Genomic DNA, 23,483 nt, shown 5'->3' on the forward strand with positions numbered 1-23,483 from the left:
CCTGTGTCTCATCCTCTCCTGTGTCTCGTCCTCTCCTGTATCTTGTCCTCTGCTGTATCTCGTCCTCTCCTGTCTCGTCCTCTCCTGTGTCTCGTCCTCTCCTGTATCTCGTCCTCTCCTGTATCTCATCCTCTGCTGTGTCTCATCCTCTCCTGTATCTTGTCCTCTCCTGTATCTCGTCCTCTCCTGTGTCTCGTCCTCTCCTGTGTCTCGTCCTCTCCTGTGTCTCGTCCTCTCCTGTGTCTCGTCCTCTCCTGTGTCTCATCCTCTCCTGTGTCTCGTCCTCTCTTGTGTCTCGTCCTCTCCTGTGTCTCGTCCTCTCCTGTGTCTCGTCCTCTCCTGTGTCTCGTCCTCTCCTGTGTCTCGTCCTCTCCTGTGTCTCGTCCTCTCCTGTGTCTCATCCTCTCCTGTGTCTCGTCCTCTCCTGTGTCTCGTCCTCTCCTGTATCTCGTCCTCTCCTGTGTCTCATCCTCTCCTGTATCTCGTCCTCTCCTGTGTCTCGTCCTCTCCTGTGTCTCGTCCTCTCCTGTATCTCGTCCTCTCCTGTGTCTCGTCCTCTCCTGTGTCTCGTCCTCTCCTGTATCTCGTCCTCTCCTGTGTCTCGTCCTCTCCTGTATCTTGTCCTCTGCTGTATCTCGTCCTCTGCTGTGTCTCGTCCTCTCCTGTGTCTCGCCCTCTCTTGTGTCTCGCCCTCTCCTGTGTCTCGTCCTCTCCTGTATCTCATCCTCTCCTGTGTCTCATCCTCTCCTGTGTCTCGTCCTCTCCTGTATCTCGTCCTCTCCTGTATCTCGTCCTCTCCTGTGTCTCGTCCTCTCCTGTATCTCATCCTCTGCTGTATCTCATCCTCTCCTGTATCTTGTCCTCTGCTGTATCTCGTCCTCTGCTGTGTCTCGTCCTCTCCTGTATCTCATCCTCTCCTGTATCTCGTCCTCTCCTGTATCTTGTCCTCTCTTGTGTCTCGCCCTCTCCTGTGTCTCGTCCTCTCCTGTATCTCATCCTCTCCTGTGTCTCATCCTCTCCTGTGTCTCGTCCTCTCCTGTGTCTCGTCCTCTCCTGTGTCTCGTCCTCTCCTGTGTCTCGTCCTCTCCTGTGTCTCGTCCTCTCCTGTGTCTCGTCCTCTCCTGTGTCTCGTCCTCTCCTGTGTCTCATCCTCTCCTGTATCTTGTCCTCTGCTGTATCTCGTCCTCTCCTGTGTCTCGTCCTCTGCTGTGTCTCGTCCTCTCCTGTGTCTCGTCCTCTCCTGTGTCTCATCCTCTCCTGTATCTTGTCCTCTGCTGTGTCTCATGCTCTCCTGTGTCTCGTCCTCTCCTGTGTCTCGTCCTCTCCTGTGTCTCGTCCTCTCCTGTGTCTCGTCCTCTCCTGTATCTTGTCCTCTGCTGTGTCTCGTCCTCTCCTGTGTCTCGTCCTCTCCTGTATCTCATCCTCTCCTGTGTCTCGTCCTCTCCTGTGTCTCATCCTCTCCTGTGTCTCGTCCTCTCCTGTATCTCGTCCTCTCCTGTGTCTCGTCCTCTCCTGTATCTCGTCCTCTCCTGTGTCTCGTCCTCTCCTGTGTCTCGTCCTCTCCTGTGTCTCATCCTCTCCTGTGTCTCATCCTCTCCTGTATCTCGTCCTCTCCTGTATCTTGTCCTCTGCTGTATCTCGTCCTCTCCTGTATCTTGTCCTCTGCTGTATCTCGTCCTCTCCTGTCTCGTCCTCTCCTGTGTCTCGTCCTCTCCTGTATCTCGTCCTCTCCTGTATCTCATCCTCTGCTGTGTCTCATCCTCTCCTGTATCTTGTCCTCTCCTGTATCTCGTCCTCTCCTGTGTCTCGTCCTCTCCTGTGTCTCGTCCTCTCCTGTGTCTCGTCCTCTCCTGTGTCTCGTCCTCTCCTGTGTCTCATCCTCTCCTGTGTCTCGTCCTCTCTTGTGTCTCGTCCTCTCCTGTGTCTCGTCCTCTCCTGTGTCTCGTCCTCTCCTGTGTCTCGTCCTCTCCTGTGTCTCGTCCTCTCCTGTGTCTCGTCCTCTCCTGTGTCTCATCCTCTCCTGTGTCTCGTCCTCTCCTGTGTCTCGTCCTCTCCTGTATCTCGTCCTCTCCTGTGTCTCATCCTCTCCTGTATCTCGTCCTCTCCTGTGTCTCGTCCTCTCCTGTGTCTCGTCCTCTCCTGTATCTCGTCCTCTCCTGTGTCTCGTCCTCTCCTGTGTCTCGTCCTCTCCTGTATCTCGTCCTCTCCTGTGTCTCGTCCTCTCCTGTATCTTGTCCTCTGCTGTATCTCGTCCTCTGCTGTGTCTCGTCCTCTCCTGTGTCTCGCCCTCTCTTGTGTCTCGCCCTCTCCTGTGTCTCGTCCTCTCCTGTATCTCATCCTCTCCTGTGTCTCATCCTCTCCTGTGTCTCGTCCTCTCCTGTATCTCGTCCTCTCCTGTATCTCGTCCTCTCCTGTGTCTCGTCCTCTCCTGTATCTCATCCTCTGCTGTATCTCATCCTCTCCTGTATCTTGTCCTCTGCTGTATCTCGTCCTCTCCTGTGTCTCGTCCTCTCCTGTATCTCATCCTCTCCTGTATCTCGTCCTCTCCTGTATCTTGTCCTCTCCTGTGTCTCGTCCTCTCCTGTATCTTGTCCTCTGCTGTATCTCGTCCTCTGCTGTGTCTCGTCCTCTCCTGTGTCTCGCCCTCTCTTGTGTCTCGCCCTCTCCTGTGTCTCGTCCTCTCCTGTATCTCATCCTCTCCTGTGTCTCGTCCTCTCCTGTATCTCGTCCTCTCCTGTATCTCGTCCACTCCTGTATCTCGTCCTCTCCTGTGTCTCGTCCTCTCCTGTATCTCATCCTCTCCTGTATCTCATCCTCTCCTGTATCTCGTCCTCTCCTGTATCTCGTCCTCTCCTGTGTCTCATCCTCTCCTGTATCTTGTCCTCTCCTGTATCTCGTCCTCTCCTGTATCTCGTCCTCTCCTGTGTCTCGTCCTCTCCTGTTTCTCGTCCTCTCCTGTGTCTTGTCCTCTCCTGTATCTCGTCCTCTCCTGTGTCTCGTCCTCTCCTCTATCTCATCCTCTGCTGTGTCTCGTCCTCTCCTGTGTCTCGTCCTCTCCTGTGTCTCGTCCTCTCCTGTGTCTCGTCCTCTCCTCTATCTCATCCTCTGCTGTGTCTCGTCCTCTCCTGTGTCTCGTCCTCTGCTGTTTCTCATCCTCTCCTGTGTCTCATCCTCTCCTGTGTCTCGTCCTCTCCTGTGTCTCGTCCTCTCCTGTGTCTCGTCCTCTCCTGTGTCTCGTCCTCTCCTGTGTCTCGTCCTCTCCTGTATCTCATCCTCTGCTGTATCTCATCCTCTCCTGTATCTTGTCCTCTGCTGTATCTCGTCCTCTGCTCCTCCCTCTTTCTATTTTTCATCTTTCTCCCACTCCTCTTTTTTTCTATCATTTCCTCTCTCTTTCTCGCTCCTCTCTATTTATCTCTGTTCTTTCGCCATTTTGCTCTCCTCTTTTCTTTCGCTCCTCCCTCTTCCTATCTTTTCCTCTTTCTTTTGCTCCTCCCTCTTTCTCTCGCTCCTCCGTTACGCGCCCAGGGGATGGGGATGACTCGGTACCTGGGCCTTTACCTGGTTTGGGGATGTCGTGGTGGTCGGCTCCCGGGCCCGTACCCTGGGGTCACTCTTGAAAAAGGTGATTGGAACTTGGATAGAAATAAAAATAAAGTAAATAGTTTGTGATGCCACCTGTGGTACCTGGTAATAATTACCAGCGCTGCTGCAGACCTCCGGGGGGTGTTGGGATGGCAGCTGAGGTGTTTCTGCTCCCCACAGGTGGAGCGGGTCCCCGGGGCAGGGATGGTGAGAAGGGGTGCAGGAGAGGGGGGACCCAGCCGGGTCAGAGGAAGAACAGACACGCACACCGGGGCTAGCTTCAGTACCTTTACTGCAGATGGTAGTCAGGTACGGTCCGGGGTACTTGTAGGTGGGGTGCACTTCTGGTCTTGCTCCCCAGTGAGCGGGTGTAAGGCCTCCTTCCTGTATCTTCCTGTCTCTCTCCCTGGAGCTTCTGACCTGCCTGGAACAGGGTCTAGCGCCCTTGATGTTTCTCTCTCGCTCCTCCCTCTTTCTCTCGCTCCTCCCTCTTTCTCTCGCTTCTCCCTCTTTCTCTCTCGCTCCTCCCTGTTTCTCTCGCTCCTCCCTGTTTCTCTCTCTCTCCTCCCTCTTTCTCTCTCGCTCCTCCCTGTTTCTCTCTCGCTCCTCCCTGTTTCTCTCTCGCTCCTCCCTCTTTCTCTCGCTCCTCCCTCTTTCTCTCTCGCTCCTCCCTGTTTCTCTCTCGCTCCTCCCTCTTTCTCTCTCGCTCCTCCCTGTTTCTCTCTCGCTCCTCCCTGTTTCTCTCTCGCCCCTCCCTGTTTGTCTCTCGCGCTTCCCTCTTTCTCTCACTCCTCCCTGTTTCTCTTTCGCTCCTCCCTGTTTCTCTTTCGCTCCTCCCTGTTTCTCTCTCGCCTCTCCCTGTTTCTCTCTCGCGCTTCCCTCTTTCTCTCGCTCCTCCCTCTTTCTCTCTCGCTCCTCCCTCTTTCTCTCTCGCTCCTCCCTGTTTCTCTCTCGCCCCTCCCTGTTTCTCTCTCGCTCCTCCCTCTTTCTCTCGCTCCTCCCTGTTTCTTTCGCTCCTCCCTGTTTCTCTCTCGCTCCTCCCTGTTTCTCTCTCGCTCCTCCCTGTTTCTCTCTCGCTCTTCCCTCTTTCTCTCGCCCCTCCCTCTTTCTCTCTCGCTCCTCCCTCTTTCTCTCTCGCTCCTCCCTGTTTCTCTCTCGCTCCTCCCTGTTTCTCTCTCGCCCCTCCCTGTTTCTCTCTCGCTCCTCCCTCTTTCTCTCGCTCCTCCCTGTTTCTTTCGCTCCTCCCTGTTTCTCTCTCGCTCCTCCCTGTTTCTCTCTCGCTCCTCCCTGTTTCTCTCTCGCTCCTCCCTGTTTCTCTCTCGCTCCTCCCTGTTTCTCTCTCGCTCTTCCCTCTTTCTCTCGCTCCTCCCTCTTTCTCTCTCGCTCCTCCCTCTTTCTCTCGCTCCTTCCTCTTTCTCTCGCTCCTCCCTGTTTCTCTCTCGCCCCTCCCTCTTTCTCTCTCGCTCCTCCCTCTTTCTCTCTCTCCTCCCTGTTTCTCTCTCGCTCCTCCCTGTTTCTCTCTCGCTCCTCCCTCTTTCTCTCGCTCCTCCCTGTTTCTCTCTCGCTCCTCCCTGTTTCTCTCTCGCTCCTCCCTGTTTCTCTCTCGCTCTTCCCTCTTTCTTTCGCTCCTCCCTCTTTCTCTCTCGCTCTTCCCTCTTTCTCTCGCCCCTCCCTCTTTCTCTCTCGCTCCTCCCTCTTTCTCTCTCGCTCCTCCCTCTTTCTCTCTCGCTCCTCCCTCTTTCTCTCTCGCTCTTCCCTGTTTCTCTCTCGCTCCTCCCTCTTTCTCTCGCTCCTCCCTCTTTCTCTCTCGCTCCTCCCTCTTTCTCTCTCGCTCCTCCCTGTTTTTCTCTCTCGCTCCTCCCTGTTTCTCTCTCGCTCCTCCTTGTTTCTCTCTCGCTCCTCCCTGTTTCTCTCTCGCTCCTCCCTGTTTCTCTCTCGCTCCTCCCTCTTTCTCTCTCGCTCTTCCCTCTTTCTCTCGCTCCTCCCTCTTTCTCTCTCGCTCCTCCCTGTTTCTCTCTCGCTCCTCCCTGTTTCTCTCTCGCTCCTCCCTCTTTCTCTCTCGCTCCTCCCTGTTTCTCTTTCGCTCCTCCCTGTTTCTCTCTCGCTCTTCCCTCTTTCTCTCGCCCCTCCCTCTTTCTCTCTCGCTCCTCCCTCTTTCTCTCGCTCCTCCCTCTTTCTCTCTCGCTCCTCCGTTTCTCTCTCGCTCTTCCCTCTTTCTTTCGCTCCTCCCTGTTTCTCTCTCGCTCTTCCCTCTTTCTCTCGCTCCTCCCTCTTTCTCTCTCACTCCTCCCTGTTTCTCTCTCGCTCTTCCCTCTTTCTCTCTCGCTCCTCCGTTTCTCTCTCGCTCTTCCCTCTTTCTTTCGCTCCTCCCTGTTTCTCTCTCGCTCTTCCCTCTTTCGCTCCTCCCTCTTTCTCTCGCTCCTCCCTCTTTCTCTCTCACTCCTCCCTGTTTCTCTCTCGCTCTTCCCTCTTTCTCTCTCGCTCCTCCGTTTCTCTCTCGCTCCTCCCTGTTTCTCTCTCGCTCCTCCCTGTTTCTCTCTCGCCCCTCCCTCTTTCTCTCTCGCTCCTCCCTCTTTCTCTCGCTCCTCCCTCTTTCTCTCTCGCTCCTCCGTTTCTCTCTCGCCCCTCCCTCTTTCTCTCGCTCCTCCCTCTTTCTCTCGCTCCTCCCTGTTTCTCTCTCGCTCCTCCCTGTTTCTCTCTCGCTCCTCCCTCTTTCTCTCTCGCTCTTCCCTCTTTCTCTCGCTCCTCCCTCTTTCTCTCTCGCTCCTCCCTGTTTCTCTCTCGCTCCTCCCTGTTTCTCTCTCGCTCCTCCCTCTTTCTCTCTCGCTCCTCCCTGTTTCTCTTTCGCTCCTCCCTGTTTCTCTCTCGCTCTTCCCTCTTTCTCTCGCCCCTCCCTCTTTCTCTCTCGCTCCTCCCTCTTTCTCTCGCTCCTCCCTCTTTCTCTCTCGCTCCTCCGTTTCTCTCTCGCTCTTCCCTCTTTCTTTCGCTCCTCCCTGTTTCTCTCTCGCTCTTCCCTCTTTCTCTCGCTCCTCCCTCTTTCTCTCGCTCTTCCCTCTTTCTCTCTCGCTCCTCCGTTTCTCTCTCGCTCTTCCCTCTTTCTTTCGCTCCTCCCTGTTTCTCTCTCGCTCTTCCCTCTTTCTCTCTCGCTCCTCCGTTTCTCTCTCGCTCTTCCCTCTTTCTTTCGCTCCTCCCTGTTTCTCTCTCGCTCTTCCCTCTTTCTCTCGCTCCTCCCTCTTTCTCTCGCTCTTCCCTCTTTCTCTCTCGCTCCTCCGTTTCTCTCTCGCTCTTCCCTCTTTCTTTCGCTCCTCCCTCTTTCTCTCGCTCCTCCCTGTTTCTCTCTCGCTCTTCCCTCTTTCTCTCTCGCTCCTCCGTTTCTCTCTTGCTCCTCCCTGTTTCTCTCTCGCTCCTCCCTGTTTCTCTCTCGCTCTTCCCTCTTTCTCTCTCGCTCCTCCCTGTTTCTCTCTCGCTCCTCCCTCTTTCTCTCTCGCTCCTCCCTCTCGCTCCTCCCTGTTTCTCTCTCGCTCCTCCCTCTCGCTCCTCCCTGTTTCTCTCTCGCTCTTCCCTGTTTCTCTCTCGCTCCTCCGTTTCTCTCTTGCTCCTCCCTGTTTCCCTCTCGCTCCTCCCTCTTTCTCTCTCGCTCTTCCCTCTTTCGCTCCTCCCTCTTTCTCTCGCTCCTCCCTCTTTCTCTCTCACTCCTCCCTGTTTCTCTCTCGCTCTTCCCTCTTTCTCTCGCTCCTCCCTCTTTCTCTCTCACTCCTCCGTTTCTCTCTCGCTCCTCCCTCTTTCTCTCTCGCTCTTCCCTCTTTCGCTCCTCCCTCTTTCTCTCGCTCCTCCCTCTTTCTCTCTCGCTCCTCCCTGTTTCTCTCGCTCTTCCCTCTTTCTCTCTCGCTCCTCCCTGTTTCTCTCTCGCTCCTCCCTCTTTCTCTCTCGCTCTTCCCTCTTTCTCTCGCTCCTCCCTCTTTCTCTCGCTCCTCCCTGTTTCTCTCTCGCTCCTCCCTCTTTCTCTCTCGCTCTTCCCTCTTTCTCTCTCGCTCCTCCCTGTTTCTCTCTCGCTCCTCCCTGTTTCTCTCTCGCTCTTCCCTCTTTCTTTCGCTCCTCCCTGTTTCTCTCTCGCTCTTCCCTCTTTCTCTCTCGCTCCTCCCTCTCGCTCCTCCCTGTTTCTCTCTCGCTCCTCCCTCTTTCTCTTTCGCTCTTCCCTGTTTCTCTCTCGCTCCTCCCTCTTTCTCTCTCGCTCTTCCCTCTTTCTCTCGCTCCTCCCTCTTTCTCTCTCGCTCCTCCCTCTTTCTCTCTCGCTCCTCCCTCTCGCTCCTCCCTGTTTCTCTCTCGCTCTTCCCTCTTTCTCTCTCGCTCCTCCGTTTCTCTCTTGCTCCTCCCTGTTTCCCTCTCGCTCCTCCCTCTTTCTCTCTCGCTCTTCCCTCTTTCGCTCCTCCCTCTTTCTCTCGCTCCTCCCTCTTTCTCTCTCGCTCTTCCCTCTTTCGCTCCTCCCTCTTTCTCTCGCTCCTCCCTCTTTCTCTCTCGCTCTTCCCTCTTTCTTTCGCTCCTCCCTGTTTCTCTCTCGCTCCTCCCTGTTTCTCTCTCGCTCTTCCCTCTTTCTCTCGCTCCTCCCTCTTTCTCTCTCACTCCTCCGTTTCTCTCTCGCTCCTCCCTCTTTCTCTCTCGCTCTTCCCTCTTTCGCTCCTCCCTCTTTCTCTCGCTCCTCCCTCTTTCTCTCTCGCTCCTCCCTGTTTCTCTCGCTCTTCCCTCTTTCTCTCTCGCTCCTCCCTGTTTCTCTCTCGCTCCTCCCTCTTTCTCTCTCGCTCTTCCCTCTTTCGCTCCTCCCTCTTTCTCTCGCTCCTCCCTCTTTCTCTCTCGCTCCTCCCTGTTTCTCTCGCTCTTCCCTCTTTCTCTCTCGCTCCTCCCTGTTTCTCTCTCGCTCCTCCCTCTTTCTCTCGCTCCTCCCTCTTTCTCTCGCTCCTCCCTGTTTCTCTCTCGCTCCTCCCTCTTTCTCTCGCTCCTCCCTCTTTCTCTCTCGCTCTTCCCTCTTTCTTTCGCTCCTCCCTCTTTCTCTCGCTCCTCCCTGTTTCTCTCTCGCTCTTCCCTCTTTCTCTCGCTCCTCCCTCTTTCTCTCTCACTCCTCCGTTTCTCTCTCGCTCCTCCCTTTCTCTCTCGCTCTTCCCTCTTTCGCTCCTCCCTCTTTCTGTCGCTCCTCCCTCTTTCTCTCTCGCTCCTCCCTGTTTCTCTCGCTCCTCCCTGTTTCTCTCTCGCTCCTCCCTCTTTCTCTCGCTCCTCCCTCTTTCTCTCGCTCCTCCCTCTTTCTCTCGCTCCTCCCTGTTTCTCTCGCTCTTCCCTCTTTCTCTCTCGCTCCTCCCTGTTTCTCTCTCTCTCCTCCCTGTTTCTCTCTCGCTCTTCCCTCTTTCGCTCCTCCCTCTTTCTCTCGCTCCTCCCTCTTTCTCTCTCGCTCCTCCCTCTTTCTCTCTCGCTCCTCCCTGTTTCTCTCTCGCTCCTCCCTCTTTCTCTCTCGCTCTTCCCTCTTTCGCTCCTCCCTCTTTCTCTCGCTCCTCCCTCTTTCTCTCTCGCTCCTCCCTCTTTCTCTCTCGCTCCTCCCTCTTTCTCTCTCGCTCTTCCCTCTTTCTTTCGCTCCTCCCTCTTTCTCTCTCGCTCCTCCCTCTTTCTCTCTCGCTCCTCCTTGTTTCTCTCTCGCTCCTCCCTGTTTCTCTCTCGCTCCTCCCTCTTTCTCTCGCTCCTCCCTCTTTCTCTCTCGCTCCTCCCTTTCTCTCTCGCTCCTCCTTGTTTCTCTCTCGCTCCTCCCTGTTTCTCTCTCGCTCTTCCCTCTTTCTTTCGCTCCTCCGTTTCTCTCTCGCTCCTCCCTGTTTCTCTCTCGCTCCTCCCTCTTTCTCTCGCTCCTCCCTCTTTCTCTCGCTCCTCCCTCTTTCTCTCGCTCCTCCCTCTTTCTCTCTCGCTCCTCCCTTTCTCTCTCGCTCCTCCTTGTTTCTCTCTCGCTCCTCCCTGTTTCTCTCTCGCTCCTCCCTCTTTCTTTCGCTCCTCCGTTTCTCTCTCGCTCCTCCCTGTTTCTCTCTCGCTCCTCCCTCTTTCTCTCTCACTCCTCCCTCTTTCTCTCTCGCTCCTCCCTCTTTCTCTCGCTCCTCCCTCTTTCTCTCTCTCTCCTCCCTCTTTCTCTCTCTCCTCCCTCTTTCTCTCTCGCTCCTTCCTGTTTCTCTCTCGCTCCTCCCTGTTTCTCTCTCGCTCTTCCCTCTTTCTTTCGCTCCTCCCTGTTTCTCTCTCGCTCCTCCCTCTTTCTTTCGCTCCTCCCTCTTTCTCTCTCGCTCCTCCCTGTTTCTCTCTCGCTCCTCCCTGTTTCTCTCTCGCTCCTCCCTGTTTCTCTCTCGCTCTTCCCTCTTTCTTTCGCTCCTCCCTGTTTCTCTCTCGCTCCTCCCTCTTTCTTTCGCTCCTCCCTGTTTCTCTCTCGCTCCTCCCTGTTTCTCTCTCGCTCCTCCCTCTTTCTCTCTCGCTCCTCCCTGTTTCTCTCTCGCTCCTCCCTGTTTCTCTCTCGCTCCTCCCTCTTTCTTTCGCTCCTCCCTGTTTCTCTCTCGCTCTTCCCTCTTTCGCTCCTCCCCCTTCTCGCCTCCTCTTTATGACGTCACTTTCCTGTTTGCCCGTTGTTGTAACCTCTAGGTCACGTGTCTGCCGTGTTGTCCCTACATCTGCAGTCACCATAGTAACAGTAGCGGTTGACTACGCCCCCTTACGCTTCCTGTTTTACTTCCGACCCCGCCCTTTTCTCCCCCGCACTGGTTGGTCGTGACGTCATTGCCGGGACTATTTTACGGCGGAGGAATACTTTGTGAAGAAATATTTTTCGGATTTGCTTCAGATTTTGTTTAGATTTTCTCCGGTTTCTGTTCTGGTTTCCGGTCCGTATTTCTCTGCTGTTAATTTTGTTATAATAGTGTTACGGATTCTATTTAGCAACGTGACGTCATATCCGGAAGTAACAGCCCGGTACGAGGTAACCAATCAGCGCGCACTGGCGGTTTAAATGACCCAAACTATTCATGTCTGCGGGGCTGCAGCCTGGGCCGGGGGTGGCTGGAAGCGAATTATGTCCTGGACCGGGGGTGACTAGAAACTGACTATTCATTTTCACCTGGACCTGGGGTGCCTGGAGGCTGATTATTGCCCTGGACCTGGAGTGACTAGAAGCTGATGATATCCTAGACCTGAGGGTGACTAGGAGCTGACTATTCCCCCTCTACTGTAGACTTCTTTTTGCCCTGGACCTGGGGTGGTTGGCGGCTGATTATTGCCCTGGACCTGGGGTGGCTGGCGGCTGATTATTGCCCTGGACCTGGGGTGGCTGGCGGCTGACCCTGGAGCTCAGGATGGGTGCGGTGGAGTCGGGTCAGTACCTTCTGTGTCTGCTGTTTGTCGCTGTTCACACTGTTCCCCGCTGACTCTTCTCCCCTCCCCCCCACAGACTGGGTCTCCATGGCGAACAGCCTCCTGTGCCGCTGCCGCCTCTCCCTGCCGGTGGCTGCGCTGACACACTGTGACGCCCGCGTCTTTGTTGCCCTGTACGAGGCCGTTCTAGGAGAGCCGGTGCCAGGTAGGTAACGTGTCATGTGACCCTGCGGCCATCCGTGCGGTGTGTGCAGGACCGCTGCTGCTGTGACTGTCCAATCTACCACACTGTAACAAACCCTCAGCCGAGAGCAGGAATGGGGCAGAATGCTTTCTATTCACTGACAGCAAGCAGCGACTCCGGCCCTTTAATATCCCCCCCCCCCCCCCCCCCCGCAGATCTTATTGCCGATTCCCGCACAACGGAGGATGACGCCCACAATGTGCAATCGGTGATCGACTCGCTGGCCCTGGACTATCTGCAGGTCAGCCTGTCCCACATCACAGGTGAGTGCAGACCCCTGCCGTCCTCGCCGCCCGTCCTCGCCCCCCGCCCTCCGCCCTCGCCCCCCGCCCTCGCCCCCCGCCCTCCCCCCCGCCCTCGCCCCCCGCCCTCCTCCCCTCCCTCGCCCTCCTCGCCGTCCCCGCCCTCCTCGCCCTCCTCGCCGTCCCCGCCGTCCCCGCCCTCCTCGCCGTCCCCGCCCTCCTCGCCGTCCCCGCCCTCCTCACCGTCCTCGCCGTCCCCGCCCTCCTCACCGTCCTCGCCGTCCCCGCCCTCCTCACCGTCCTCGCCCTCCTCACCGTCCTCGCCGTCCCCGCCCTCCTCACCGTCCTCGCCCCCCGCCGTCCCCGCCCTCCTCACCGTCCTCGCCGTCCCCGCCCTCCTCACCGTCCTCGCCGTCCCCGCCCTCCTCACCGTCCTCGCCCCCCGCCCTCCTCACCGTCCTCGCCCCCCGCCCTCCTCACCGTCCTCGCCCCCCGCCCTCCTCACCGTCCTCTTTTTTTCACAGGTGAGAACGTCGTCCATGGAGACCCTGAGTCCATTAAGAACCTTCTGGAGATATTTGATGGCCTCCTGGAGTATCTGACCGAGCAGATCAGCGAGGTGTCCTCCCAGAACGGAAGTAAGAACATGGAGTGCTGCTCCGGAGCATAGTGCAGCATCAGTGATGTATGTACATAGTGACTGCACCAGCAGAATAGTGAGTGCAGCTCTGGAGGATAATACAGGAGGTAACTCAGGATCAGTAATGTAATGTATGTACACAGTGACTGCACCAGCAGAATAGTGAGTGCAGCTCTGGGGTATAATACAGGATGTAACTCAGGATCAGTAATGTAATGTATGTACACAGTGACTGCACCAGCAGAATAGTGAGTGCAGCTCTGGAGTATAATACAGGATGTAACTCAGGATCAGTAATGTAATGTATGTACACAGTGACTGCACCAGCAGAATAGTGAGTGCAGCTCTGGAGTATAATACAGGAGGTAACTCAGGATCAGTAATGTAATGTATGTACACAGTGACTGCACCAGCAGAATAGTGAGTGCAGCTCTGGAGTATAATACAGGATGTAACTCAGGATCAGTAATGTAATGTATGTACACAGTGACTGCACCAGCAGAATAGTGAGCGCTGCTCTGGAGGACGTTGATGTGAATTCGTTGTCCTCTCTTTCAGACGATGCGTATCCTTCCCTCAGGGGGCGACTTGTGATTGGGCGGGGTGGTGAGACTCTGCCTCCATCTTCCGGGTAAGTGGTGAGTTGCGGTCCTGTTGCCCCCGCTCTGTCGCTCTGTGACCCCGGGGTCTGATCACGTCTCGCCCTCAGGTCTGTCTCCTCTGTCCTTCCTCCGTCCTCGGGGGCTGACGGCTCGGAGTCTACGGCGGAGCTGATCCGTCTGGGGGACACGGCGCACACGTTCTCGCTGAGAGGTGATTACGGGGGAATTTGTCCGGATGTTGTTAGTCGCGTGGAGCGGGCACAGACCCCCCGGCCAGCCGCCGCTGATCGTCACGTGTCTGCTGTCACAGGGGGCAACAGTAAGTGACGCACCACTGGGGGGCGCTCTGGGCGGTCGTGTGGGAGACACTGAAGAAAGCTCCTGTGTTTCCAGGAATCCTCGAGTGGGAGAGCGTCACACGGCCCGGTCCACGGGAGCCCCCGGCCGCCGTCCTCCTAAGGCCTCCGTGCCCGCAGAATCGGCCTCCGGCGGTGGACAGAGACGTCCTGGTGTCGCCGAGCAGCCCGGGGAAAGGTGCGGCGCGTCCAGATGGGAGATGGGGTCCGGCCACCTCCGCAGCCAGTCATGAAGGTAATGTCCTCCTCATATAAGGCTCCAGTCACATCCAGAGCTGCATTTAAGATTCTGCTGCTTAAACCCATCAGTTCTGGGGATGAAGACACCCGGAGCCGGGAGTCCATGATGCTCTGCTCCGGGGGCGATGTAGACTATTGTTAGGCCACGTTCACACCTTCAGTGTTTTTCCCACTCCTTGTTGTGCCTTGTAAAAACAGGAACGTGTGAACGTGGCCTTATAATGTTGCACTGACACGTGACGTCCTGCAGGGCGGGGGATGAGGCGAGCAACAATCTGCGGGGATGAAATCTGTTGTCTTGTTACTTCAGGCGTCCATGAGACGAGAGAGGAGGCCGAACCGTGGAAATCACCGGCGAGGAGGAGAGAAGAGGCACGAGAGGTGAGCGGGTGGGGCAGCTGGGAGCCGACGGGGCGGTGGGAGCGGACATGGGGACGGGTGTGTCAGAAGTGACAGTCGCCCTGCAGTTGGTTGCAGGAGATCTCTTCTCACCTTCTTAGAAGCGATCTCTCTAGGACCCAGCGGCTACCTTCCTCTGGCTAATTAACACCCTGGCCTGGGTGTATAAATACCTGCTGTGTGCAAGAGGGAGGTGCCGGCGATATTCACATTACCCATTGTGAAGGCTTGGAGCTATTGCCTTACTACTTCCTCTCTGGTGCTGTGTTCATCTCTCTGAAGTCGACTAAAGCTAAGCTATCTTCTCTTGTTTGTTCCCCCTTTTTGTTTATAGAGTTTAGTGGAGATCGACTAGTGCTCACCTCTTCCGGTCCCGGGCCGTAGCCATACACCAGGGAGAGTAGGGCGAGGTACGCCTGCGGCGATTAGTGAAGAGCCAATATAGGAACGGTAGTTGAGACAGGGTGACACTAGACCAGACTAGGAGGTCTCCACTCCCCCCTTTCCCTCTTCCCTGTGTGTTGCACTAAGTCTCTCCCACACCTGGCGTGACTTTATAACCGGCCGAGCACGTTTTGAAAACAAGAAAACCCTGACATTTTGTTTTTCTCTGTGTGTTTTTGGGTGTGGGCTTTTTTTTCCCCCCTTTCTCCCTTGGTATGGGTTCAGTTGCAGAGCGGCTGCGCAGTCTGCCTCTGGCCATTTGGCCAGAATTTGACACAAATGGGTTTGAATGGCTACTAAAGGTAACATCCTCACCTGTGACCTGTTTGCTTGTAATCAGTGTGTGTGCATAAAAGCTGAGTGAGTTTCTGGGATCCAGACAGACTCTTGCATCTTTCATCCAGCCACTGACGTTCCTGGATTGTGAGTTATGGGGAAAGAAAAAGAATTGTGAACGGATCTACGGGAAAAGGGAGTTGAACTGTATAACATAGGAAAGGGATACAAAAAGATATCCAAGGAATTGATAATGCCGGTCAGCAGCGTTCAAACTGTGATTAACAAATGGAAAATCAGGGGCTCTGTAAAAACCAAACCACGGTCAGGTAGACCAACAGAAATTTCAGCCACAACTGCCAGGAAAATTGTTCGGGATGCCAAGAAAAACCATAAAATAACATCAGCTGAAATTCGGGACTCTCTGAAAACTAGCTGTGTGGCTCTTTCAAGATGCACAATAAGGAGGCACTTGAAGAAAAATGGGCTGCATGGTCGAGTCGCCAGAAGAAAGCCATTACTGCACAAATGCCACAAAGTATCTCGCCTACAATACGCCAAACAGCACAGAGACCAGCCTGAAAACTTCCGGAACAAGGTAATTTGGAGTGATGAGACCAAAATTGAACTTTTTGGCCACCACCATAAACGTTACATTTGGAGAGAGGTCAACAAGGCCTATGATGAAAGGAACATCATTCCAACAGTAAAGCATGGTGGTGGATCGCTCATGTTTTGGGATGTGAGCTACAAAGGCACAGGAAACTTGGTAAAAGTTGAAGGAAAGATGAATGCAGCAATGGGGAACTTTTGGCGATCAAATTGGCGTTGGAGGAATGGGGACATTGGTTGGAGGGGGCTGTCCATCTTATTACTGATCATAAGAACCTGTCATATCTCCAGTCAGCTAAACGTCTCACCCCTAGGCAAGCCAGGTGGTCCCTGTTTTTTACTAGGTTCAATTTTGTTGTCACTTTTCATCCAGGGGTCAAAAATGTCAAGGCTGGTGCTTTGTCCCGGAGCTTCGCTGGTGGTGGCGACCATGAGGACCCTGCCCCGATATTACAGAAGGGGGTGGTCATTTCGGCACTGGAGGGCGAGGTGTTGGAGGCTCAGGGGGACGCCCCTGCCTCCTGCCCTCCAGGACGGTTATTTGTACCCCCTGATCTGCGCCGTAAAGTAATTAAGGAACATGATAACTCTGTGCTTGCTGGTCATCCAGGTGGTAAGGCCACCGCGGACCTCCTCTCTCGTCGTTTTTGGTGGCCAGGGTTGCATCAGGATGTGATTGAACACGTAGCTGTTCATAAATGAGATCGTGAGGCTTCACGGGGGTCCCTCCAATGTGGTGTCTGATCGGGGGGCCCAGTTTGTTTCTAAGTTCTGGAAGGCGTTCTGTTCTCGACTGGGGGTGCAGCTGTCCTTTTCCTCTGCCTTCCACCCTCAGTCGAATGGTCAGACGGAGCGGGTCAATCAGAACTTGGAGACCTACCTCAGGTGTTTCGTCTCCGAAAATCAGGAGGATTGGGCATCCTACTTACCGCTGGCAGAATTTGCCATTAATAATCATCGTCAAGAATCTACCGGCAGGTCACCATTCTTCGGTGCATATGGTTATCACCCATATGTTTGGTACCTTCAGTGGGGGAGAAGCTTCAGGAGTTCCTGAGGAGGAGCTGTTTGCTTCGTCACTCTCCTCGGTGTGGCAGGATGTTCTGTCGCGGGTGTTTCAGAGGTGACAGTCGCCCTGCAGTTGGTTGCAGGAGATCTCTACGTTTGGCATTACAGACACCTTCTTAGAGGCGGTCTCTCTAGGACCCAGCGGCTAATAAACACCCTGGCCTGGGTGTATAAATCTGCTGTTTGTTAGAGGGAGGTGCCGGCGCTATTCACATTACCCTTTGTGAAGGCTCGGAGCAAGAGCAGTACTTATTCTTCTCTGGTGCTGTGAGGACGGGTGTTCATCTCTGAAGTCGACTAAAGCTAAGCTATCTTCCTTTGTTTGTTCCCCCTTGTTGTCTTTAGTGGTCAGTGGGGATCGACTAGCGCTCATCCCCCGCCCTTCTCTAGCCAGGGCCAAACGCTAGGGAAAGACAGGGCGAGGTTCGCTTGCGGCGATTGGTGAAGAACCAATATAAGGATGTCAGTGGAGACAGGGTGATGTAAGGTCAAAATAGGAGGTCTCCACTCCCCCTTTTCCCTATTGCCTTCGTGTTGCACTTAGTCTTTCCTACACCTTGCGTTACGAGGCGGTGAGGAGCAGATGGGGCTGTGAAGAGCGGACATGGGGACGGGGAACCGAGGAGCTGACGGGGAGCCGACAGGCGGCCGTGGGGACGGGTAGCCGACTGAGGGGACGGGGTGCCGAGGAGCCGACGGAGCGGTCGTGGGTAATGGGCGCCAAGGAGCTGACGAGGGGATGGCGCGGTCGTGGGGAATGGGCGCCGAGGAGCCGACGGAGCGGTCTTGGGGAATGGGCGCCGAGGAGCCGACGGAGCGGTCATGGGGAATGGGCGCCGAGGAGCGGACGGGGCGCCGAGGAGCCGACGGAGCGGTCATGGGGAATGGGCGCCGAGGAGCGGACGGAGCGGTCATGGGGAATGGGCGACGAGGAGCCGACGGAGCGGTCATGGGGAATGGGCGACGAGGAGCCGACGGAGCGGTCATGGGGAATGGGCGCCGAGGAGCCGACGGAGCGGTCATGGGGAATGGGCGACGAGGAGCCGACGGAGCGGTCATGGGGAATGGGCGCCGAGGAGCCGACGGAGCGGTCATGGGGAATGGGCGCCGAGGAGCCGACGGAGCGGTCATGGGGAATGGGCGCCGAGGAGCCGACGGAGCGGTCATGGGGAATGGGCGACGAGGAGCCGACGGAGCGGTCATGGGGAATGGGCGCCGAGGAGCCGACGGAGCGGTCATGGGGAATGGGCGCCGAGGAGCCGACGGAGCGGTCATGGGGAATGGGCGCCGAGGAGCCGACGGAGCGGTCATGGGGAATGGGCGCCGAGGAGCCGACGGAGCGGTCATGGGGAATGGGCGCCGAGGAGCCGACGGAGCGGTCATGGGGAATGGGCGCCGAGGAGCCGACGGGGCGACGAGGAGCCGACGGAACGGTCATGGGGAATGAGAGCCGACGGAGCGGTCGTGGGGAATGGGCGCCGAGGAGCGGACGAGGAGCCGACGGAGTGGTCGTGGGGAATGGGCGCCGAGGAGCGGACGGGGCGACGAGGAGCCGACGGAGCGGTCGTGGGGAATGGGCGCCGAGGAGCCGACGGAGCGGTCGTGGGGAATGGGCGCCGAGGAGCCGACGGGGCGACGAGGAGGGGACGGAGCTCAGCTTGTACATTTCTCTGGTTTCCCGCTCACCAGGCGCAGGGGTCGGTGTGTTTCCGCTCTGCGCCAGATGTTCACCTGATGACGCTGCGGAGCGATGGAACGACGACCAGCGACAGAGGAAGAAACGTGCAGAGCGGAGACGAGCGGCACCTGGAAGACCCCGAGGATTCACTACTGATGTGAGTGGCAGAGACCAGATCAGTGCCCCGGTCCATCCCATCCCAGCATACCTCGTCCTGCCCTGGTCCATCCCATCCCCTGCCCAGTACCCACAATGCCCCGCCCGCAGTAGCAGCGGTATGGCGTGTCTGACTCTGGTTCTGCTCCGCAGCGCGCGGACCCCGGACCCCCTGGCGCTGGCGGACAAGCCGCTGTCGGTGCAGAGAGCGCGGAACAGAGTGTCGGAGCTGGAGCTGCAGCAGATGTCGGAGAAGCTTTCCCGCCGGCTGGATGAGCTGGACCAGGTGAGTGTGGGATGTGCGGAGCACAGCACCCCCGTGTGGTGCCGGCCGTCACTTACCCTGCGTCACACTGACAGATGCTGAAGAAGGCCCTGGGGGGCCGGAGTGGCGGCAGCGAGGTGAAGGAGGACGACAAGCTCTCCCAGCACAGCGACGGCATCATGGAGATCCGCAGGAAGAAGCGGCTGCACGGTAATGCCGGGGCGGCCACGGGGGGGCAGCACTGGGGGTTTGACCTGCTATAACCGGGCGTCCTCCCTCCCTCCAGCGCCGCAGACCCCCGCTGTCCGGCCCCGCTCGCTCTCCTCCTCTCCGCGCCGCTCTGTCTCTGCGCAGTTCGAGGACGCTCTCAATAGAGACGGTCGCGGAGAGGTGGGCAGGATCCGCAGGGGCATTCAGGAGGAGCTGGACCTGGAGAGGCTGAAGTCCCAGGTACGTGCTGCAGTGTAAAGCATGGTGGAGGCGGCCATTTCTTTGCGCTTCCTATTGACTTCTCCTGCAGTGGCTGATAACAGAGAGCAGTAGTTTGTATAATCCGTCTCCAGTCTGTGATTGCCCCTCTCGCCCCACAGCGGCTGCGCCGGGCCTACGAGGACGAACTTAAGGACTTCCAGGAGACGGAGAAACAGAAACTGGCGAAACTGAAGGCCGCGCTGCGGGCGGAGGTGAGTGACCGCCCCGGCTGACACCAGCGAGGCAACACCGGAGGGGTGTAATACTGGCCGGGACCTGCGGGGGCGCTGTGATCACATCTTCTGTTCTTCCCCCTAAAGGAACAAGAATATAAAGAAAACCTCCAGCAGGAGGCGCCGCGGTCTCATCCGGAGCGGGTGTACGCCGGGAAACTGGCACCGCCGAGGCGTTGGACCCCCAACGTTGACAAGCCGGCAGACCCAAGTAAGTCCCGCTGCTGCTGGCTGGAGTGACGCTGCGTCTCCCTTGGTGGGGTCCGGGGCTGACGCCGTCCGCTCTTACAGTGAGGGTCGCGGAGAACGATCTGCTGCCGCTGCTCCTGGAGGAAATGCCGCACCTGCAGATCTCGCACCGCGCGCTCCGCGCCATGTGGAGGGGGCAGCTGGCGCAGGTGGAGCAGCTCGCCAGGTCTGCGCAGGAAGACGAGCGGAGCGAGCGCCAGCTGCAGAAGGAGGTGAGAGGGCAGGGTGTCCACGGGGTCCCTACGCCCTGGCGGTGGGGGGGTCTCTCCCTCGGGGTCCTTACGCCCTGGCGGTGGGGGGTCTCTCCCTCGGGGTCCTTATGCCCTGGCGGTTGGGGGTCTCTCCCTCGGGGTCCTTATGCCCTTGCGGGGGGGAAGTCTCACCTTCGGGGTACGTGCGTCCTGGGGGGGGGAGTTTTGCCCTCAGGGACCTTGCGCCCTGGCGGTGGGGGGGGTCTCTCCCTCGGGGTCCTTACGCCCTGGCGGTGGGGGGTCTCTCCCTCGGGGTCCTTACGCCCTGGCGGTGGGGGTCTCTCCCTCGGGGTCCTTACGCCCTGGCGGTGGGGGTCTCTCCCTCGGGGTCCTGGCTGGGTGGGGAAGTCTCACCCTCGGGGTCCTTGCGTCCTGGCGGGGGGGGGAAGTCTCGCCCTCGGGGTCCTTACGTCCTGGCGGGGGGGGGGGGGTCTCGCCCTCGGGGACCTTACGGCCTGGCGGTGGGGGTCTCTCCCTCGGGGTCCTTATGCACTGGCGGGGGGAAGTCTCGCCTTCGGGGTACTTGCGTCCTGGCGGGGGGGGGGGGGGGAGGTTTTGCCCTCGGGGACCTTGCGTCCTGGCGGGGGGGGGGGGGGGGGGGGGAGTCTCGCCCTCGGGGTCCTTACGTCCTGGCGGGCGGGGGGGGGGGGAAGTCTCGCCCTCGGGGTCCTTACGTCCTGGCGGGGGGGGGGGGGTCTCGCCCTCGGGGACCTTACGTCCTGGCAGTGGGGGTCTCTCCCTCGGGGTCCTGACGGTGGGGGTCTCGCCCTCGGGGTCCTTACGCCCTGGCGGTGGGGAAGTCTCGCCCTCGGGGTCCTTACGCCCTGGCGGTGGGGAAGTCTCGCCCTCGGGGTCCTTACGCCCTGGCGGTGGGGAAGTCTCGCCCTCGGGGTCCTTACGCCCTGGCGGTGGGGAAGTCTCGCCCTCGGGGTCCTTACGCCCTGGCGGTGGGGAAGTCTCGCCCTCGGGGTCCTTACGCCCTGGCGGTGGGGAAGTCTCGCCCTCGGGGTCCTTACGCCCTGGCGGTGGGGAAGTCTCGCCCTCGGGGTCCTTACGCCCTGGCGGTGGGGAAGTCTCGCCCTCGGGGTCCTTACGCCCTGGCGGTGGGGAAGTCTCGCCCTCGGGGTCCTTACGCCCTGGCGGTGGGGAAGTCTCGCCCTCGGGGTCCTTACGCCCTGGCGGTGGGGAAGTCTCGCCCTCGGGGTCCTTACGCCCTGGCGGTGGGGAAGTCTCGCCCTCGGGGTCCTTACTCCCTGGCGGTGGGGAAGTCTCGCCCTCGGGGTCCTTACGCCCTGGCGGTGGGGAAGTCTCGCCCTCGGGGTCCTTACGCCCTGGCGGTGGGGAAGTCTCGCCCTCGGGGTCCTTACGCCCTGGCGGTGGGGAAGTCTCGCCCTCGGGGTCCTTACGCCCTGGCGGTGGGGAAGTCTCGCCCTCGGGGTCCTTACGCCCTGGCGGTGGGGAAGTCTCGCCCTTGGGGTCCTTACTCCCTGGCGGTGGGGAAGTCTCGCCCTCGGGGTCCTTGCGCCCTGGCGGTGGGGGGTCTTGCCCTCGGGATCCTTACGCCCTGACGGTGGGGGTCTCGCCCTCGGGGTCCTTACGCCCAGGCTGGGGGGTCTCACCCTTTTGGTCTCTGCAGGTGCAGGAAGCGCACAGGAAGCAGCAGCTGCTGGTCGGCCTCGTCCAGAGGGAGCAGGAGCACAGCCAGCGTCTGGTCAGTGGCCCCCCGTCCCCCCGGTGCACACGGAGCGGCGGAGGATAATCTTATTATGTCGCTGCAGAAAGACTTCAAGGACCGGATCCGTCTGCAGAAATCTGCGCAGAACCGGCAGCGGGAGAACCGGCAGCAAGTGGCCCGAGCGAAGCGGTACTACGACGACTACCACGTGCAGCTCCGCGCCAAACTGCTGCGCGCCCGGACCAGAGAGGAGCGGGTGAGTGCGACCCCCGGGGCTACAATCCTCCAGCTGTGATCCGAACATGGCTGAACTTCAGGAGGGGCTGAGGGTTCGTTACAGTGTGTCAGTCTGGACAATCATCAACCCGTCAGAGGATTGGCGCTTCTGTCCAGACCGACACACTGTAACGACCTGTGCGCTGTCAGCAGAGACTTTCCATGGGGTCCCGGGCTGGTGGAACATTGCAGCGGCAGTGAGCAGGACCCCCCGCGGCCTCACCCGGCCCCTTCTCGCCCCCAGATGTTCGGGCAGCTGTTTGCGGAGGGTCTGGAGCTGCAGAAGCAGCGGCTGCGTCAGGTCCGATCTTACGCCAAGGAGCAGCGGGAGGAGCAGCGCCGGCGGCACCAGGACGAGCTGGAGTCCATGGAGAACTACTACAAGGATCAGGTAAGCTGCGACTCCTATCCTCCGCCCCGGCCGCTCCGCTGCCCACCGCCATGTAACCCCTTCCCTCCTCCAGTTCTCCATGATGGCCGACGCCGTGAGCCAAGAGCAGCAGCAGCTCCAGACCCGGGAGAAGGCGCAGTCCAAGGTGAGTGTATCCCCCCCCGATAATCCCACCCTGCCCGTCTGTAGTGCGGACCCCCAGTAACCTGCCCCCCTCCCCCACAGAACCTGCACCAGATGAAGCGAGAGCTGCGGGCTAAAATGGAGAAGGAAATCCAAGATCTGCAGGAGATGATCCTCCGCACGGACGAGGACGCCTTCTTCAGGGAGCTGGAGGCCGAGAGGCTGCAGAGGAGGCTGGGCATGGCGGCGTTCCAATACAGCAAGAGCCATGGCCTGTGATACACCGGCCGGCCACCGGAGGGCGCAGTGCCCAGCACTGAGGCAGGGGAGCTGCGGTGCTGCTGCTGCGCTACCCCGACGTGTCGGGAGACTGAGCCGCGGTGCTGCTGCTGCGCTACCCCGACGTGTCGGGAGACTGAGCCACGGTGCTGCCGCTGGGCCGACCCAACGTGTCGGGAGACTGACACCGCCGTGCCGAGGCCGCTGGGCCGACCCAACGTGTCGGGAGACTGACACCGCCGTGCCGAGGCCGCTGGGCCGACCCGACGTGTCGGGAGACTGACACCGCCGTGCCGAGGCCGCTGGGCCGACCCGACGTGTCGGGAGACTGACACCGCCGTGCCGAGGCCGCTGGGCCGACCCGACGTGTCGGGAGACTGACACCGCCGTGCCGAGGCCGCTGGGCCGACCCGACGTGTCGGGAGACTGACACCGCCGTGCCGAGGCCGCTGGGCCGACCCGACGTGTCGGGAGACTGACACCGCCGTGCCGAGGCCGCTGGGCCGACCCGACGTGTCGGGAGACTGACACCGCCGTGCCTTACTTCCCCTCCCCCATGAATGACGTTTGATGTTCCAGATAATTTATTGGGTTTTTAACTTATTATTTTTTGCAGAATGAAAACAGTAAAAAAATCCTGATAATGAGTAATTATTGGTTTCTCTCCCCCATACTTTACACTGCTGTCACTGACACAAGGCCGTCCGTATACGGGGAGCAGGGGGGAATTTCTGTTACAGTCAGATTGTAAAGGAGGAGGAATATGAAGCGAGGACAGCGGCACAAGCGGGGAACCAACCTCCGGCTCTGGTGCCCTAGACAGATGAAGACTATAGCGCCCCCTACTCCGACTCTGATCACCATCCTTATGTCCAGGACGTCCCTCCTGACAGGAGGTCGTCCTTGATAGGGACAGGAAACACACAAGAGGTTAAAAGGCCCCCCCCACTCCACCCCCAACTCCAGTGTTTTTCCTGTCCCTATCACGGACAGACACAGAAGAGGATTACGGGAGCGGGAGGATGGGCCGGGGACCTCGCACTCCTCCCCTCCCTCCTGCCAGGGTCCGGAGGCTGAAATCAGGGGTCCCTCAGCCTTTGTCCGGTAGGAGTGGAACAGTCTCCCCCCGCAAAGGGGGCTCTGGGTTCTGGCGCAAGATGGCGGAGACAGCGCCCCGTCTCAAAAGGCCACGTCAGGAGCTGGAGTCCAGTTCTGGGGAAGAAGAGTTGTCGCAAGATGGCGGAGACGGGCGCCCCGTCTCAAAGGGCCACGTCAGGAGCTGGAGTCCAGTTCTGGGGAAGAAGAGTTGTCGCAAGATGGTGGAGACAGCACCCCTTCTCAAAAGGCCACG

The 23,483-nt window shown here is 58.6% G+C and overlaps 1 protein-coding gene across 3 annotated transcripts; it reads left to right on the top strand.

The window, feature by feature from the left end:
• The first annotated feature begins 10,405 nt into the window (after positions 1-10,405).
• CEP95 (centrosomal protein 95) lies at positions 10,406-22,783 on the top strand. 3 transcript variants are annotated; one of them, XM_073660318.1, is made up of 20 exons: positions 10,406-10,962; positions 11,039-11,167; positions 11,362-11,469; positions 11,973-12,086; positions 12,647-12,719; positions 12,798-13,009; positions 13,069-13,281; positions 13,597-13,667; positions 17,775-17,920; positions 18,073-18,205; positions 18,280-18,394; positions 18,471-18,634; positions 18,775-18,867; positions 18,976-19,099; positions 19,180-19,349; positions 21,025-21,099; positions 21,167-21,319; positions 21,584-21,730; positions 21,804-21,875; positions 21,956-22,783. In XM_073660318.1, exons 1-20 carry the CDS (start codon positions 10,944-10,946, stop codon positions 22,130-22,132), a joined length of 2,508 nt encoding a protein of 835 aa, XP_073516419.1. In that variant the 5' UTR covers positions 10,406-10,943; the 3' UTR covers positions 22,133-22,783. The 3 variants fall into 3 exon arrangements, with proteins under 3 accessions (XP_073516419.1, XP_073516421.1, XP_073516420.1); XM_073660319.1 differs by having other exon boundaries at positions 10,407-10,962; positions 13,084-13,281; XM_073660320.1 differs by lacking the exon at positions 11,362-11,469.
• The last annotated feature ends 700 nt before the right edge of the window (positions 22,784-23,483 follow it).

Source organism: Phyllobates terribilis, unplaced genomic scaffold, assembly GCF_046119375.1.
Source record: "Phyllobates terribilis strain yellow unplaced genomic scaffold, ASM4611937v1 Scaffold_25__1_contigs__length_18738178, whole genome shotgun sequence".
Lineage (NCBI taxonomy): Eukaryota > Metazoa > Chordata > Amphibia > Anura > Dendrobatidae > Phyllobates > Phyllobates terribilis.